The sequence below is a fragment of the Panulirus ornatus genome, chromosome 65 (assembly GCF_036320965.1).
Source record: "Panulirus ornatus isolate Po-2019 chromosome 65, ASM3632096v1, whole genome shotgun sequence".
NCBI lineage: Eukaryota > Metazoa > Arthropoda > Malacostraca > Decapoda > Palinuridae > Panulirus > Panulirus ornatus.
Window position 1 is genome coordinate 9879740 of NC_092288.1, and position 19874 is coordinate 9899613.

Genomic DNA, 19874 nt, shown 5'->3' on the forward strand with positions numbered 1-19874 from the left:
TGCAGCGTGTGTAAAGTTCTTTAAGCTTACCCAGTGGACTCTACACCCAAGGCTGGCGCCAGACTGGCTGGCAGTGGGAGGCAGTGTAAAATCTCGTGTCAAGGTCAAATGATCGACGGACACTTCCCTGTCCCTCACTTATGTATACCTGGCGACGAGTGCAGTACATCATGTACCTCTAAATACATGTCTGGGGATTGATCTCGCATTCCTGCTTCTATGTTTCAAAGCAAAGACGAACAAGCACTCCTTAAGCCTCAGTGAGTAGACGTCTGTCTTACCCGTGAGCAGTCATTGCCTCCAAAGCCTTTAGAAACTCGTGTAAAGCACGAGATAGTTGTTGATTTCACGAGACAAATCTTGTTTTCTTCCTCTCACAAGTGTTAAGAATGGTCAGGAGTAAGTTTTCTGAACTCCAAAGGGGCCACGGCGTCGACCAACCCAATCCTTTGCAACCGCAGGCTTATACTGAAGTCTTTGAGCTTCGGGGGACGTATAGTGGCAGAGCTAAAACTTAGGAGGATATAACGAAGGGGGCACCATCGAGGATGGAGCCCACAGCTTAACTGATTTGTCCCAATACGGGTAACTTTACCAGGCCAGGCACCGGAAGGAGGGACGGATTGAGGCAATTCAACATCACGCGGTAAAAAGGCGATGCTTGGCCGACGTAACGCCTACTGCAGCGATGGTGTCGGTCTGGTTAGCTCTGCTGACGAGGGAGGGAGGGAAGCTCTAGCCTAACGAGTGTTTGAATAAAGGGTCTTACTGTTGTGGATAAAAAGAGGTCGACTCCTGCTATACTCGTCTATTGAACTTACATTTGTGATGTTTGTGGATGAGGGAGGATATGATGACAACCTTAAAGGTTTTAAGTCTGGCAATGTCGACAGCGAACAGTTCTTCGATAGATGCAACCTCAAGCGAACCAAAATGTGATTAGCTGACCTTTGCTTAATTCTGTAGAGCCTCAAATGAACAAGGAATCTATCAACCTCAAGAAATGATAGGAAAAGCTGGATCTTTTCTTTCTGTGACTCATTTCATCATTTAGATCACTGATCACGGAAAGGTCTTGTGCTACAGTATTCTTCTCATCTGTTTGGAAATGGTAAAAGGTTTCAGTACAAATGAAAACTACTCCAACTTTTGGGCAATATTTTCTATGGTGACCTTATGACGTCTCCCTGGGTCACACAGCTCTGTGGAGCCTCACTTGACCATCTTTTGCGAATCTCATGTTGAACTTATGTAGAGCTTAGACTTTTTTTTTCCAAGAGTATCTGGACAAAGGTCCACGGCGCCACAGACTGATGTTAAACAGAACAGTTCTGAGTGGGTAGACTGTCAGTCTTCTCAAGGTTACTGAAGCAGTTCCAGGATTATTCAACCGAGCCAGAGCGTCGCGGGAACTGAATAATAATTAAAAGTAAATTGTAGTCAGTAGGCCTGGGGGCAGATGACAACGAGTGAGGAAGCATCCGACTTAACTGAGCATGGCAAGAAGGGTGCCCAAACTTCAGCTCTGGGATATATTCTTATCATGATCTACAACCAAGGCTCTGGAGACAGGATTCACCAGCGGAAACCTCAAAATCCCTCGGCGACGCGAAATCAGAAAATGAAGCCCTACTTAAATAAAGCGACTAAATGACTGCTTAAATAGTTAGAGACATGGTAAATATTGTTCAATATACACAACTGTAAAAGCGGTGTATCAAATATTTCGTAAACAATTATTGCGACTACATAAACAGAAAAACCTATCGGACCATCGAAGTGATCACCAGTAATGACTTTATAGTGGATAATCTGTCGTGAGATACTGTGAGAGCAAGACTATCAACACATTTATAACAGGGATAACCAAGTAATCGAATGCTATGTTATCACAGTAAAATCTTGACGAAGGGTGTCATAACATCCACGAATTTCATCTTCCTTTCTCTTTGCAGACGAGCAACTAAACTCCTTCCTCAGTGTCCGGCGGCCGAAATAAGCCATAATCATCCATTCCTTTAAGATTAAATAATATTCGTATCCTACATTCTTTTTTTTTTTTTTTAGCTATTTTAAGGAAATCGGGATATCAGTTACTGTCCTCCAACATAGAGATTCGTCATACACCATCAGGTCTTCGAGAATTATCAGGCTTTCCCACGTAGTCCAACTTACCGCCATCTCTGCCCACCCAACACTACACTAGGCTGCTGTGCACACCAGAGGGACGAGACTAACGACATCATTTAAATGACAACTTTCAGCTTGGCGACGAACACTAATGATAACACTGTATATATGTTACATGATATTAATCAACTTGTAGCGGAGAACTGGACAAAGAATTCGGCTAGGCTTCATGATTACCCTTCCTGATTAACCTTCAACACTTTCCTGTTGTTGTGATGGTGTGGGCACCATGTATCGTCGTGCTAGATTCGTGGTAGGTAGTGTCCTTGGTGTATCACGGGGCCAGAGTGTGGGGGGGTGCCAGTACCTGGATGTGTGCGTAGCGCTGGGGCCAGTCCTGGAGTGTGAGGAACAGTGTGTAAACAGATTGGCGATGATGTAGGGATGGTGAGGGGGAGGTGTGGAGACTATACTGGAGGTGTAAGTGTCGGGTAGATAGCATGGGAGATGTGGTTATGGGAGATAGACTACCTACGGTATAGAAGGTGTGGGACTGTGGGAACAGCTCCACCATCTGCTGCGGGACACCCAGCCTCCCATAACGTATCCCACAGGTCCCCTGAGCCAAGCGGACTGATCTGTATTCCAGCAGGTTCGGACGGTCGGCCGGGGAAGGTATGCTGTGGTAAGCGGCCGCCCGAGTCTCACCTGGTGCTCCCACCACACACCTGCCTCCACGTCTGACGCGCATGGCTGACCCTCACTAGTGCACACACACACACACACACACACACACACACACCTGTCACTCACCTAGCATGCATAATGGAACCGGGCCAGGCATGCATACCTAACACATACCTACAACAAATATTTCACTTACTGACTCACACCTGCCGTGCATATCTGGTATGCACACCTGGTGCACGCTCCGACACACACTCTCGTCATAAATCTGGCATGAATACCTGATCCATAAGCTTACATATACGTCTGTACTTACATCTAACTCGCATACCTGTCATACATACCTGACATACATTTCACCCATATTTATACATCCTTATAAGTACTTATGCACACTATAATGCAGCTTTGCTACACCTGGCATACAATTATACACATCTACTATATATGACACATATACACACCTTGCTCCTACATCACATCTGGCATACATACCTGGTACCCACACCTGGTACAGTGCAAGTCGACACGCCTGAAACCACACACCTGGTAGGCATTCACGGCACTCACTCCTGACATGCACACATGGCATACTTTAGCCCCCACACCTCACACTGGTTTCCCACGGTGACGCCTCCCTCGCCAACTCACGCACACTGACGAGTAAGGCCCTACGTGAGGCAGTACCTTCCACAGTGGGTCCCCCACAGTGTTGAGTAGCTCACCCAGTACAGACGGGGAGGAACTCTCCAGTATAGTTCACCCACACGAACGAGTACCTCCCTAAGTAAGGCAGTAAACCCTATAATGGCTCGCTAACGCTGGGCATTACGTGAGGCAGGAACTCACAGGAACTGTCCAGTTTTAAAAGAATTAAGAGACAAAAGTCAGCAAGAGGAAGTATCAACCTGCAGCGCACGCGCACCGGCGCATGTGTGCGGAATTGGGAAGCAGAGACGCGCAGGTGGGCACTGATAGAGCCGTGCGCTAGGCAGCCTGACCACTACCTCAGACCCGACCGTCTCCCCCCCCCCCCCCATCATAAGCCATCATGACCACCACCTATCACCACTCATCACCATCTACCACCATCCATCACCATCACCACAACCGTCAAAGAGCACTGCTTAGAGTTTTATACGAAATTCAAAGAGCAGATGGAGTAATCAAAGACTTGAAGATACGGACATCAATGATGAAAAATCCAAAGTACTGCATTTTGGCCCTGATAATATTAATTGTGAATATGATAAAAATAAGAGGAGAAAATGATAAAATGGGATAACCAATAATGACATGAAACACGAAAAAAAACATTTGTTAGATCCTTCCGATTAAGCTGAGTTTCGTGGCTAAGAAAACTATAAAACGAGTGATGCAAGGCTCATCTCATAAAGCCCTGATTAAATCATTTGAAACATTCAGTTCACTTCTGTTCTCTAAACTTGGTCAAAGGGAAATGTTTTTATTCATGTCAAACAGGCTGTAAATCCTTTCGAATCCTTTAGAGTGTGGGACAACTATATACTAATTCAGTCACTGATAAATACGCTTGCAATGACCGACACCTTTAACAATTCTCAGTAGACAAGCGCAGACTCCGAGGTAATGCAACAGAAGTTTTCAAAATATTATCAAATCTTGACAAAATACCATACAAAATTTTCTTCACATCTAATAGATTCAACGACCAGATATATGAGCATGAAGTCAAAAGGATGGTGCAACACTAAACGTGGGCAGTTCATTTCTTTCCATCGTAAAGTGGCCGAAAAATAATAAACTACCATTAAATGAAGAATATGGGAAAACTACCAATATCATCAAATCAGGGATAAACAAATACTCGTTTTAAAAAGGAAATTAATTTCAATTCCCTTCTTGGGAAAAACAATGATCTGTACAAGTTGAGAAAACCTTATTTTTTCTTTCTTCCCTGCTGTTTCATTGAATGTACTTAATGAAATATGGTAACAAGAACCTGCAGTCATAAACCATAGCTGGGAAAGATGGGAACACGTTTGATGGAAAAATAGGCGAGAGGAAATGACAGAAAACATTTAGTTACTCCATAAACGAAGCAGATCACAGAAAATCTTAAAGCTAAGAGTCAAAGAATATGGTTTTCTAAGGTAAACTATAAGAGAGATCCGGTTGCATCTCCTAAACTATCCCGATAAAAAGCTTCACGGTACAAAGAGAAATAAATTGTTTTTACGTAATGAAAACCATGTTTGGATCCGGTTCTATAGTGTCTGCTTTTCACGATATACTAGCTTTTCATTGCATCAAAAAACATTTGCACTAGGAATATTCAAGATGTCCACATAACAGCATTAGTTCACTATGATTGTCTTATTTCTCTTTACTTAAAATTCTAAAATTTGGCGTATTCTGAGCCCTACAAAATTATACTTAGAAAATCTCATGCCCTATGTTCTGAGTTATGGCGTTTGACGTATCCTCCTATCCAAGCAAACTTTGCCATCACATTTACTAGCATCAAGTGATGCATAGGTTTGAGCAACATAGCATGTGCCTCTCCTGGAAAAAAAAAATATCTATTCATAATGTTACTGTCAATAAAAGCCCGTTCTCGGATGAGCTTGGCACAGGCTCTTGTCAAAGACAGTCCGACTTTGGGGTGGTGCCATTACTGGAACAGGGCGGCCCATGTATAACTGTAGCGTAGTGGCTTTGGTGGATACGATGTGCAGAAAGAGCGGTTTGATACAGGAAGGAAGATACTGGAGGACGTTAAGAAAAACAGAGTAAGACGACACCGACCAGAGAAGCGTCTGGCCACTGCAAAGGGAAAACCTAGCCTCTTAGGGCCCCAGTTCTGTCAGAGTATACAAAGAAAGTTTCCAGTAATTCTCTTCATACATTCAGGTGGCGCCCGCATAGATTCAAGCTTGCTATAGCTCCAGCTGCAACGTAGGAGCAAGAGTTGAGTAGGGTAGGATCTCTAAACGTTATAAGTAAACACAGCTTACCAAATATCAACGTATAAGGGACACAGCGGAAAATTACTTTCTGACTTCCTAAGGCTATCCTTTGGTTGCTTTCATTTTTAGACGACGTTCCTAGTACATACGACTTCAGTCATATATATATATATATATATATATATATATATATATATATTATATATATATATATATATATATATATATATATTATATATATATATATATATATATATATATATATATATATATATATATATATTCTATATCTATAAAATGTTAGGTTCGTAGACATGTAAATAAAAGAATATTTCTTTGTACTCAAAACTATTTGTAAACTTTGATGTTAATTTGTTATAAACTGAAATCATCGCAAATGTATATGAAAGTCTTACGTTAATCTAGATTAAATATCATTGCATACAGTTTATACATTTTAAGAGAAAACACTGCTAATAACTTTTCAGAAACAATAGTTCATTTTTCTTTACATAGGAACCTGGACGCCTTGCGGTTCTCGACATACTGTAAATAAACAAACTGTGTTCAAATTGTTTCCCACCCACCCAGCGTTGAACTTGCTGCAGATAATATACGTGGAGCATAAGATTTGTTAGAAGTTTTATTACAAGAAGTAAGACATCAGCTATTAATAAGATTAGCATTAGGGTAATGACATTTTTTTTAGAATTCTTAAAAGACCTAGCTGCAGTAGTCATTTACCAGTCTACTGAGGCATCAGACCATTATTGCATACTGAGAGATTTTGGGTAATTCTAGTTTAGGGGCAACATAGAATTGTGAACGGATTAGGAAGAAGATATGTGAAATGGGCAGACCAGTAAAATGAGGATAATAGTAAACATGGAATGGAACACAGTCATCTTACAGAAACCATGAAGTAAAAAGATGTTTATATGAAAGATAACAGTAAAGAGTGACTATGAGCAGACTATTAGAGTAAAATAACTATTAGAGAAAATAACGAGAAAATGTAATGATTATGCCACAGATGGAGACTGCAAGATATATAATCAAATGAGACAAGTATAAATGAGTGTGTGCTTAGATTTGAATATTGATCCCGTCATTTTGTTCTACATTAATAATGTTGTGTTTAAAGAATATAATGACAAGTGAAAAGCATTATTTTGAGACTTGAAAGATAATAGAATGTGTACATAAGTAATACATAATAATGTAAGTAGTGTAAAAAATCAAGAGAACCTACAAAAAACCTACTGGTATTTCTTCCACATCTAATACTGCTTGAATGTCAAGTACATAATTTGATTTTTGGCCAGGATGCTTATTACAGTTAGCTTATATATATATATTGCAACTTATCTCCATAACCTACTTGCCTTCATGTTTACTACACTGCCGTTTTACTTTGGCCTTGTTTACTCTCATTGTTCTCAGTTCCCTCTATTTTTTCTCATTGAGCCATATCTCTCTTTTGGTTATTTGTACCTCTATTTTATCTTCAGTGTACTTACTAGCACAATTTACTGTGATTTTAGAATTCCAGTATAATGTTTTTGATTCTGTATGTCATTTTTCATGGGTTCACTGTCCCTTCATTTGCCCTAATCACTTTTTCTTACTTTATCTTTTAGTTTCTCAGTTGAACTTAGTTAATTTCTTATTTTCAAGGGGGTTTCTTAGTTTTGATTGTGCTTTTTTTCAGTCGTTACACAGTTATTTCAATTTCTGTCCGGACTTTCTGAAGCACAGAGAAAAAAAGATAGACAAAGAGAGTGAAAGAGTACATGAGAAAGACAGGCAGCAGAAGGCCCATGACTTTATTCATCATTATGAACATTTGTATTATGTCATTGTGAAGTCTGTGCTTCTGAAGGGAAAAGAGATTTAATCTTCTTAACCTTTTCATATGGGTGATTTGTCAAAATTGGAATCAGCTTAGTTGCCACTGTTAGTGTTCTAGTTTTCTCTCATACCCTTCTGGGGACCAGAACTAGACTGCATATTAAAGAAGTAGTTTTATTAGAGCAATAAAGTGAGAATTGTTTCCATTTTCTGTAGTCAGTGTTAGCTGTGAAGCCTAGCTTTTTGTTTGTTTTATTATTGGATTTGCTGTTTGATAACTTTATGATCGCCCTCTTCATCTGCATTAGACAGTGGATTTCTAAGTAGTTGATAATCCTGTTCATTATTCTTATCACATAAATCCATAACTGTAATTTTGCCACCATGAGAATTCATGTGCCATTTAACTGACCACTCTGCTAATTTGCCAAGATCTCTCTAAATAATTTCACAATCTTGCTCTCTATTGCTCTACTTCCTAGATTTTTATTATCAGCAATCTTTGATATCTTAAGATATAAAACCTAATTTGAGGTCATTAATACATATATGAAAATGGGGTCAAAGACCAACCTCTGGGATGACATTCTTCACATCCAGCTAACTGGAGCCTTCACCATTTAGAATTACACATTGCTTATTGTTGGTTAGTCAATCCCTAAGCCATGTACATACTTCATCCCGTTCAGTCTGATCTTAAATTATATAGCATTGTCTTATATTTCATTATATTCCTTTTGAATGTCCAGGGATATTACATGAGAATATTTTTGTGAGTGAAATTTTATGAAAAAGAAAATTTGGTTCAAAATGAGAAGTGAGAGAGGGCAACTTGATAGGGCAAGCTTGATTAAACTCTTTGGCACTGGTTAGAACATCGAGGTGACAGGATGTATAATGCAGCTTGAAAGTATTCTGAACTACACATCCTAAATTTACTGATATATGGTATATGTTGCAGATTTGTTTACCTCATCCTATCAATACTAGATTTCACAATTTTCAGAAAATCAAAACCTCATTATGCTGACAAGATTTGGATTATGGTCTGCCATAAGATACTACAGCTCAGTAAGCAAAAGCAGCAGAATATCAGCTATACTAAGAGACAAGCCAATTAACCAAACAGTAAATGTTAATGTAAGTCAATCAGGTAACTATACTATTAGTAGACCATCAGATTAAATCTAGTAGTAGCTAAAATAGTTTTAGTGGAATTCAAGACATTTCATCAAAAGCTTAGAATTGTCTTTATTCAAGCTTGATCAAGCAATAGCCATTCTACATTTATAAACTGTTAGGCTATAGCTACCAGAAGTCAGGCTATACTTAGTAGAAGCATTAGGATAATCATGGGATGCTCTATGATGGCTCCAGTAGAAGCAAAGGCAGTTTAAGTTGAAACATAGTGAGCTCCAGTGGAAACAAAGGCAGTTTAAGTTGAAGCCTAGTGAGCTTTAGTGGAAGTTGGGATAGCTTAAGCAGAATCTGTGCTTTTTTTCAACAGTCTGTGTAGCTGTAGCATGAGTCAGGATAATTCTAGCAAAATCCAGGCCAAGTCTAGCTGCCTTCTGGCTACTTTCTGTGTAGAAGAAAGGCTACCTTTAGAAGGAGCTAAGCTAACTATAACAGACACCATTTAGGTGTAACAGAAGCCAGGATACCCCTGAAAAAATCAAGTTAATTTTAACAGTGGCAAAGTTAATGTCATAGGGAATGGTGTTGCCTGCCATACGGTAAATAATGAAAGAAATTTTCTTTTAGTAGTTAAGATTTTAATAAAACATTCAGCTTTTACATATATGATGTTTGGTGAAGATATGCTGTACTTTTTCTGGCCTTTGTGATCTGCTCTGCTGCGAGCACAAGAGACATTGAATATATCTAGAAAAAGGGGTTATGACTTTTTAGCCATCGGGATTTCCAGTGAGGAAACATAAATCTTAATGATTTTGAAAAAGATGACAATATATTGTCCTTATATATAATTCAACAGTTTTTATATTCATTTTCAGTCTTACTTTAAATTAATTTTTTCAGGGATGGGTAAAAGGGATCCGGCGCCAAAAGGAGCGGACATTTCTGGATGTTGATGATGGATCCTGCTCTCAGAAACTACAGGTATGATCTTGGTATTAAGTTATATGTGCTCATGTCACTTCCAGACAGCCAGTCAAAGACAATGGCACTTGATTGTAAAGATTTTTTAAGCATGCATGTTAAGGAGTATGGGGTTATTATAATTATAGAACTGAGGTCCTAGAATGGAATCAGCAGGGAAGCTGTATTAAAAATATGACCCAAGTTGTTACTCTTGATATATGTGAATTATCCTCAAAGTTTACTTGGTTTGATAATTAATGTTCTGTAGAAGAGAAGTGTCTAGCAGTGATGGTAAGGTGCAGTGCACTGATGATCTGTGATGATATCTATGTTGACAGAGTATTGTAAAAGGTTTCGTGTTCCAAAAAACTGGCACTCCCAAAATCTGACACTTATGAGAGTCAGTTCATAATAGAAAAATTTCTTCATCCAGGAAGAGCTGATGAGCACATGCAGAGTTCAAGATAAGTTAATAAAAGAAAAACCCAATTACAGGAAACAAGTGACACAGGAAGAACTACATAAGAGGTCATCAAAGCCTCACATACTTCCAGGTACAGCAACTCCAACCACTTCACTAAGCCTGTTTTCACATGAAAATGAGCTCAGAGTTATGCCATGGATATGTATCAGTTATGCCATGGATACATATCAGTTATTGTCATCAGATGACAGAATAAAGCATATATGCCAAAGAAACAGAACCAAAGATACATACACAATTATAATGGTGCATACACTAAAGAAATTCCTCTAGCAATAATTAGGAGATAAACATAGGGGTAAAAAAGTAAAATAATAGAGGGAAATAGTTTCAGACAAGTAATGATATGACTGGGCACTAGTAATGGTCACATCTGTAAAGCTACGCACACCAAAGTCAAGGTACAAATACAACATTGTACAGGACATAACATATGCTACATAGCCGTAGCCTTAGAGGCCATTTTGAGGTCAACTAAGGCCATTCTTCAAAAATGTACATGTAATTTTGGTGACAGGGAGGTTAGTAATACTGTTGACTTTTTACAGTACCCAACACATCACTTAAGATGTGCCTTGGGAAGATTTAGGGAAGACTTGTGAAAGACTTGGGTAGACCCTAGTCAACACACACTGGAAGAAATGTTGGAGGACATGGAGAGAATCTTGGAACAGCTTAGATCTAATTTGTGCATTCTGATTGAACATGCTCAAGAACATGTGTGCCAGTCACCAAACTACAACAGTGTATAGTACTGATGTTTTTTGACTTCTGCAGTCTGAACTATTTTTGCTATTATGAGATTTTCAGGCCTTACACTCAATGATCCTGATGAGGGGAAATAATGACGACGAGATTTTCATGTATTTCTAAGGACTATGACGGGCTTGCCCACAGAAGAGTGTTGCTGCTGAGTGTGGGATACTTTATTTGGGTAACTGGGCTTACTGTGTCATGGTCCAGATATATCAACTGGACATGAATGCCAACAGCGAGTCCTTCAAGTCTCCATTGATAAAAGGCTTTTCACAAGGATTTTCTAATGCAGGTTGTGTTACCATCGGAAAAGAGACCTCCTGCCTTGGGATTTCATGCCTCAATATCTGCTTCTGGTGTTGTGCAACTGTCATCCCACAAAGGACAGGATGTAGAACTTATAGCGGACGAATTACAGGTATGTAAAGACTGTGAAGTTGTTTTATAGATGGCTTTGGTATTTCAGTGTTACTTTTCACCAGATGAAGGCTGTTTTTGTTGATGAAGCTGTTTGACTAGTTAAGAGTGAATATAAGTAAAAATAAGACTTGTATTTGAACGAGGAGGGCACCCTCAGTGCAGTGAGTATGAACTTTACTGAGCTGGATAATGGGTCTGGAAGACCAAGATTTATATGAATTAGAAAAGTAGGAAAAGAAAAGTTGCATGCACAGTAATGCAGAGATGAACAGATAGAGATGCATTTAGCGCCATGTTGAAAAGGAAGAATAAGAACTCAGAAAATTGTAGATACAGCACTGGTGGCAGATTCGATTTAGAAACAGCAAAAGTTGGTGACACACTGTAGAAAAGTGTGTGAAGGGAAAAGTTGAGAGTAAATGTGAATAAAAGCAAGATAATAATTAGGTTTAGCAGGGATGAGAGACAGGTTAGTTAGGGTTTTGAGTTTGAACGGAGAAAAACTGGAGGAAGTGAAGTGCTTTAGATACATGGGAGAAGACGTGCCAGTGAATGGAACCATATGTCATATGGTGGGGGGAGGGGGCAAAGCTGTGCTGCAGAATGTGTGGGAAGAGAGAATGTTATATGGGAGGGCAAAAATGGGTACTATCTGGATGCGAGGCATGGGCTACAGATAAGGTTGCACAAAGGAGAGTGGACATGTTGGAGATGAAATGTTTAAGGACAATATGTGCTGTGAGGTGGTTTGACTGAGTAATGAAAGGGTAAGAGATATAGTGGGAATAAAAAGAGCTATTAAGAGAACTGAAGAGGGTGTGCTTAAATGTTTTGGACATACAGAGAGAATGAGTGAGGAAATGTGGACAAAGAGTATATATGTCTCAAAAGTAAAGGGAACAAGGAGAACTGGGAGACAAAATTATAGATGGAAGGATGGAGTAAAAGAGACTTTGAGCAATCGGGCTTGAGCTTGCAGGAAGGCCAACACATGCAATGGATGGAGTCAATTAGAACAACGTGATATATTGAGGGTTGACATGCTGTCAGTGGACTGGGCCAGGGCATGTAAAGTGTCCAGGGTAAACTATGGGAAGGTCTGTGATGCCTGGTTGTGGATACGGTGTGGTATTTGATGCATCACACAGCTAAAGAATGGATATGAGTGATGTGGCCTTTCTCTCTTTCTTCCAGGCACTAACTCTCTAATTTGGAAAACAGTGATTAATTATCCCTGGGGATAAGGGAGAAAGAATACTTCTCAAGTATTCCTTGCGTGTCGTAGAAGGCAACTAAAAGGGGAGGGAGCAGGGGGCTGGAAATCCTCCCCTCCTGTTTATAATTTTCCAAAAGAAGGAACAGAGACGTGGGCCAAGTGAGGATATTCCCTCAAAGGCTCACTCCTCTATTCTTAATGCTACCTCGCTAATGCGGGATAAGGTGAATATGTATGTATGAAAAAAAAAATATATATATATATATATATATATATATATATATATATATATATATATATGTATATATATATATATATATATATATATTGACTGAATTGACTGCCACAACCAGGGCATCCCATTAATGTGTTTTCGTCAGCAATGCTTATCAGTACACCAAGGAGATCCATACTTTTTGTTTGTCGCCAGAAAAGAGAGTTTTACACATGTTTTGCCACATCTGTTTAACTTGAATATGCACCATTTAAGAACCTATGTAATTTATTTAAGCATACAACCTCAGGTCCCCTTCTACAGGGCTCATGCAGCCTCAAGGCTACACTACAATTAGTAGCAAAGAAGTGATTAACTCCTTTGGAATGATAAGTTCCTTGACAAGTCTGTGCTCTTTTTTTTATCCAGCTATGACGATACAACCTCGGCTGAAGGTGGCTTTTCACTTTTGGTAACCCCACTGAGGTGGAGTCCAGTTACACCAGTGTTATGTATTCAGACATATTTACCCATCCCAATGTACAGTCAAGCCCATGGCTTAATTGGCAGATGCAGAAAGGTTACTATGGAATGAGACTTATTTCATTTCTGCATTGTGACAAGAGAAAGCTATGGATACATACTGCCATCTGCCATCTCATGTATGACTTACATGTAAATACTCTCCTTTGAGCATCTTATTGCTAGGGGCTTCATGGCATGGATAAAGTACTGAAATTGCCATTTCCTTGTAGATTTTAAACTTTGTTGTGATTTCATAATACAGTTCATAAATAGCGATCAGCCAGAAGCCATTGTGTGAGGGTAGTCAGATGATTTTATTTGACAAGTGGTCATGCAAGTCAATTGAGATGCATCTTGTTTTTGTCTGGGGGCAAATTTAAGACAGGGTATAACCACTACCTCTTCACAGGTAATAGGTGAGGCAATTCATGAAGAATACCCTTTCCAAGCTCGTAAAATGCACCCACCAGAATACATTCGCCAGTATCCTCACCTAAGAGCAAGAACTAATTCCTTCAGCTCACTCTTGCGGGTCCGATCTCAGGTAAGGTTTTCCTATCCCTTTCTTTATATATAGCGAGGTAGCGCTAGGAAAAGACAAAGGCCACATTTGTTCACACTCTGTCTATAACTGTCATGTGTAATGCACCATAACCACAGCTCCCTTTCCAATCATTCCAATTCTGTGCTTTCCTATTAAAGATATTTCAAATAGCCTCAAGTTGGGCTTGCTTGGGGATGTCAGGATTAAGTTACCAAGTCAAACAAAAGAAAAATAGCCTTTGGCATCAATTCAGGTTGTGTTTTGGTAATGAAGTGTTTTTTTCATCTGAATGACTAATTACTTAATAACTGAGGTATTACATGTATCCTATTTACTTTTCAGACTAAATCTGTGATACAACAGTATTTTGATAATGAGGGTTTCATTGCTATTGACACACCAATACTGACTACCAATGACTGTGAAGGAGGTGGTGAAGCTTTCTCAGTTCAGGTAAAGTTTTAAAACAAGTTCATAAAAATGAATAATGCTGACAGCAGTTTTTTCCCCTGTGACCAGTGCTTTGTTTACTTTTTTAGTAAATAATATTAATAACAACCTCCCAACACTATTTATCGTTGTACATTAATTCTCTTACAATTACTAGGGCAAGTAACACATACTTTGAGAGAAGAGAATAGATGTTCTAGTATGATAGGAAGAAGAGGTAACTAGCTTTAAATCATAAAGGCTGGTAAGATATGCAGTGCTCCTTAGAACATTTTTTGTTAGTAATTTTGAGGGAAACCACTTATGCCTTCATCCTTACAGTTCTCCTAGAAAACCATCAAATTCATATGGCTGACAGAAGAGATGGGGAAATAATGACAGAAAAATTGCATACAATGCACGAAAATATATAACTATGATATGTACTGAAGGGCAGTGTGATAAAACTAAAATAAAGGAAAAAACAATGCTGATATCATCTATTAAAGCTGCACCCTGTACCCACTTCATGGTTTTATGCTGTTACATACCCCAACCTCATTTCCTCTTTGCTTCCTTTTTTTTCATTCATACTCACCTTGCTACCAAACCTCTTTCTTCAGGTATTATTCTTTACATGACTGACATTATATATATCTGTCTTTCTTGCTGTTGTCAGTCATATGGCCTCAGTGGCTTTTTTGGAGAACTATAAAGGTCAAGGTTTCATGAAGATTTTAGCTCAAAAACACTTTTCACAAGCACTGAGCTGAATATTCTGATATCAGTACAGGTTTTTTTTTGACATCATATTTGAAGAATTAAGTATTTTGCTACAGCATCTGGATACCAGCAATGCAGAACCCACTGATAAGCAAGGCAAGCATTTTTTTGGTCAGCTTGCTCATCTGACTGTCTCAGGACAGTTACACCTCGAAGCCATGGCCAGGTGAGACATTAATATATACTGTATTGAAAAACATATTGTAATTGACAGATAACTTAATTATTGAAAAAGTACTCAAAATATTTAGAGGTATACTGAAGGCTACTGAAATATATATTATAAACAACGTGTTTGTACGCAAATTGTGAATGTAGACTGTGAGAATAGTTTGCACATTTGAATTTTTATAAATTCTAAAATATTTTGTGTCTTATCAGATTCAGACAAGAATGCTTACCTATGGTTTGATCCATTTATCTCTAATGTTACTGTTGTTACCTTTTACAATGATTCTAATTCTCTCAGCCACCATAACCGTTTACATTTCACCTTACACATGCTGACTGATCCTTTTGTAGTTCATATTTATCCTTAATTTCACTATCACTTTAAGGTGTCAGTTACTATATATAGTTTATTTAAAAGGAGAGACTTGTGATAATGTGTTTTAAAAACTTTCTACTTATTAATCATGAAAATTGTATTAACTTGGGTTTGGTTGCATTTTATATATACTCTCCATTGCAGTGGGCTTTCAAAAGTTTACAACTTTAACCCAGCATTTCGGGCAGAAAACTCACAGACTCGAAGGCATCTGGCAGAATTTTGGATGATAGAGGCTGAGGAGGCATTTCTGGTTGGTAAAAAAGGCCTTCAGTCACTGACTGATACAATTGAAAAACTTATCAAGACAACGATTCAAACAGTAATTGATCTACAAGAGGGGGACATGACCTTACACTGGAAGAAAAATAGTAACACTGAAGTGAGTGTGTGGACTAATCTCATGAATTTTCTCCTGAAATCAATCTGTAGTCATCTTCAGTTTAGCTGCTTTTATCATAAATATAATTGTTGTTTGAGATATATTTATTAATCATAATCCAATTTATGTTCTGGATAAATATATTAATTACTTATGATTCCAAAACTATATCTTTGCAGGAGTTGATTAATCGTGCCCTGTTGCAGCCCTTTGCTCACCTATCTTATAGTGAAGTCATGGAGATCCTTCTAGAGAAAAATCACCTCTTTCAGACAAAAATTCTACCCAAGGGTAATCTGGGGAAGGAGCATGAACTCTTTCTAACCTGGCATTTGGGTAACATACCAGTGTTTGTGACTGATTGGCCCCAAGAAACTAAAGCGTTCTACATGTGTACCCATGATGAAAATCCAGAAATGGTTTGTTTTTTATGCATTTAGTTAGCATTTAATATACATGAGTTTACCTTCCTCTGAGTGAATTTGCCATCAATAAATGTAGAGGTCAACTATTTACTTCCTACAGCCAAATATTTAACATGTACGAAGTCTGGCTCACGCTTGAATGATTGAGCACAAAAATGCATGTCATGCATTTCATATTGTGGGTACTGCAATGAATCATGGGAAGCATGGCATAAAACTCACCATTTTGTACATGGTCCATTGTGTAAGGTTGCTCTCTTAATGTCATGCAAGGGGAATATTCATAAAATCAAAATCTCTAAATCAGTCAAGCTCTTTCTCAATCAGGATTACATCAAGAATGAGGACTCCATTGATAGAATAAGTTGTACGAATAATGGGTATGCAGGTGAAAGAATATGGTGGAAGTGCTAAACTAACATTATCCTCTCTGGTCTTTGTAATTCATGACCAAAACTTAACATAATATTTAAATTGGGATTGCCTAATAATTTCTGTTCCCCTTTCCCTTACAGAAGGGACTATACATATGCTGTGCAAGTCCTCAGGCACCTCACTTTAGGTCATGTGTGTATACACTGAACAGCCTGATTAACCAGTTGAGAATACTGTCACTCCTTTTGAGAAACTCAACTGCAGTCTCATGTACTCATGACACTTTATATTTCATTTTGCTCAATGCTTTCATTACCTTCTCATTTGTCACTTTCCCATTCACCAAGACTTGCTCACTAGATATGTTGCCTCTTCCCAATAAATCATGATGCTTCATGTGGTAAAATGTTTCTTAAGTAAAGACAAACCTACGATGAAGAGGCAATGTTATTCTGTATACTTTCCACATTCTTCTTCATTGTATCTATAGGCTCTTGCTGTAGACCTGCTGCTGCCAGAGGTTGGAGAGGTGGCTGGAGGTGGACTTAGGGAGTACCGTGTTCATTTGCTCCGGCATCGACTTCAGCAGCTTCATCTCTTGGACAAACTTGATTGGTACCTGGACTTAAGAAGGCTTGGTGGTGGTGCTCCATCAGGAGGTTTTGGTCTTGGGTTTGAGAGACTGCTTCAATTTATGCTCGGTATTGATAATATCAAAGATACAATACCTTTTCCACGATGGGCAAAACACTGTCAATGTTGACACTCCATGAAATATATCTGGATACTGCCAGGAAGAATTTGTGTAAAACTCCTTAGTCAACCATTGTGTACATTTCATTTCTTAACAAATGCCTCCCTGCTGCATGTAGTGTTCAGCTGAAGGAATATTATTTTCTGTACATTTCAGAAATGTAAATAACATGTAGGTATTTTTCACCAATTACCATCATGATTTCATTGCATTGTGGAGCTCTTGATTAACAGCATGCATGGTACCAGGTTTAATTTGTATAAGAATGCAGAGGATAATACTATGAATTCGAGCTCCCCAAATCAGTTTTTATGTGACTGCAGTCAGATGCAAAGGTGAATGGATCTTCGTGATGTATTGACTTCAAGAAGCTTAGTTATTTGACCCAAGTCTAAATAACTCATCTTTCATATTCCAATATGACTTAGGAAAGATGGATAAAAATAAACTGTAATAAGATACAGTGTTTTTCCAAGTGTTCATAAAGTTGTAGTTTACGACTGCCACAAGTATCACTGTGGAATAGTATACTGTAGGAAGAATACAATATTATGTAGGAGCGTGAGTTATAATTTCTCTATCTTATCATGACAGATGAATCCATTTTGGGACGGGCTCTAGAGATTAGTGAAAATGTGGGCTTGAATTGTGAAAAATAGATGAAACATATTTAGTAATCAACAGTTCATTCATGTCTCATTGTGCAGTGGTTGAAAACAGTTTTATTCTGGGTGCTGATTGGAATCACAAGTTTGTTATTGCTGTCTGGAGAGAGATGAAGCTTAGAAGCGAACACACCCATAAAGATAATTTCTTCTTTGTTTTTTAAGATTTATGATGCTATGATGTTACATGTATGGGTTTATTCAACAACCAATATTTTACATGACCTAGTACCAGAAATTGCTGTTTACTGCCTTTATTAGACTGGGGAGACTGATGAAAAAAGTTTTTTGTCCAGCAGGCTTTAATTTAAACTGTATGAAAATTAATCATTTTGTCTATGGTAAGTGGATTCCCTAGCCAGCTTTTCACCATAGATCAAGTAAGCATTACTTATGAGTGAAAAATTAATGATCTAATCTGAACATTGTAGCTTTGTGAAAAACCTGAATACCACTGAATGTGCAAAAAACATTAGATAAATCTTAACTTGTAAAAACATATTGTGGTAAGATTAGAGATATGTTGTGGTGAAGTTTATGCCTCATAAGATATTCAGAACATTTGACACCTGATTTCGCCTCTTTCCTGCTGTACATAATTTGATAAACAAATTGAAGCAACCATGCCTTTTTATCTACCCTCATATTCACCTAAGCTGCTAAATGTGGTATGTAAGATACTGCTTGCTATACAATGGAGTGACGTGGTATATAGGGCACAATGAACTGTCAACAGGTTGAATCAGGGCATATGAAAGGGCTAGGGAAAATTACAAAGTGGTCTTTGGAGCCTGGTTGTGGATAGAAGGCTGTGGTTTCAGTGTATCACACATGACAGCTAGAGACTGGACGTGAGTGAATGAGGATTTTTCATCTGTTGCTGGCGCTACCTCGCAAATGCGGAAAACGGATGAACAAACAAGAAGGAAAAATATATATATATAAAAATATGCTGGTAATCTACTTGCACAGCTGTCTAAACTGCCCAAAAGTTCGTCGGTAAGGTGTTGAAAAAATATTCACGTCTTATATTAAACCCAAATTAAAGTATGCATCGCTCGTTTGAGCATCCAAATTTGCCAGAAAAGGTCTAATGGCAGTCAACAAAAACTCCGCGTACGTCCTTGGATATCGAAAATTATCGAAGCCTTCCATGATTCTGAGTGCTTACATCAGATCCTCTCAACCTTCTATTTTCTAAGGTAAGTAACTTTAATTCCATTAGTCGGCTCTCATAATTTTTCATTCTCAGGCCGGGAATCATCCAGATAGCACCCCGATCCATTTGTCTTCCCTTGAGTAAGGTGACCAAAAATGAACACAATATTCAAGATGGGGACGCAGAAGTCTTTTTTTCTTTTTTTCCATAATATTCAAGATGGGGACGCACCACTGAGTCGTAAAGTCTTGATAATTTCCTGTGATTTAAATTCAAAAAGCCCTATGTATCCAAAAATTGTGCTCGGTCGCCAGATATTCTGATACCCAAGTTCTTTTCCTCATTTACTTTTTTTTTTTAGCAGTTTACCCTTTCACTTTTACTACCAAAACAATCAAAACTTTGCATTGATCAATATCTAAATTCACCTGTCAATCCAGTCCAACAGTTTCTCTATGAGTGTTTGAAGCAGCAGAC

General features: G+C 38.4%; 2 protein-coding genes across 4 annotated transcripts in view; one reads left to right on the forward strand and one right to left on the reverse strand.

Annotated features, from left to right (window-relative positions):
- Nucleotides 1-19874, reverse strand: part of LOC139746486 (uncharacterized) — a 154216-nt gene that overhangs the window by 132816 nt on the left and 1526 nt on the right. The window lies entirely within an intron of this gene.
- Nucleotides 5567-18859, forward strand: AsnRS-m (asparagine--tRNA ligase, mitochondrial). Of its 3 annotated transcripts, none has more exons than XM_071657612.1 (10): nucleotides 5567-5588; nucleotides 8623-8756; nucleotides 9657-9737; nucleotides 11252-11377; nucleotides 13744-13878; nucleotides 14221-14331; nucleotides 15147-15256; nucleotides 15782-16019; nucleotides 16199-16438; nucleotides 17310-18859. In XM_071657612.1, the coding sequence occupies exons 2-10, from the start codon at nucleotides 8640-8642 to the stop codon at nucleotides 17580-17582; spliced, it is 1431 nt and encodes a 476-aa protein (XP_071513713.1). In that variant the 5' UTR covers nucleotides 5567-5588; nucleotides 8623-8639; the 3' UTR covers nucleotides 17583-18859. The 3 variants fall into 3 exon arrangements, with proteins under 3 accessions (XP_071513713.1, XP_071513711.1, XP_071513712.1); XM_071657610.1 differs by lacking the exon at nucleotides 5567-5588 and adding an exon at nucleotides 6288-6420; XM_071657611.1 differs by lacking the exon at nucleotides 5567-5588 and adding an exon at nucleotides 6338-6455.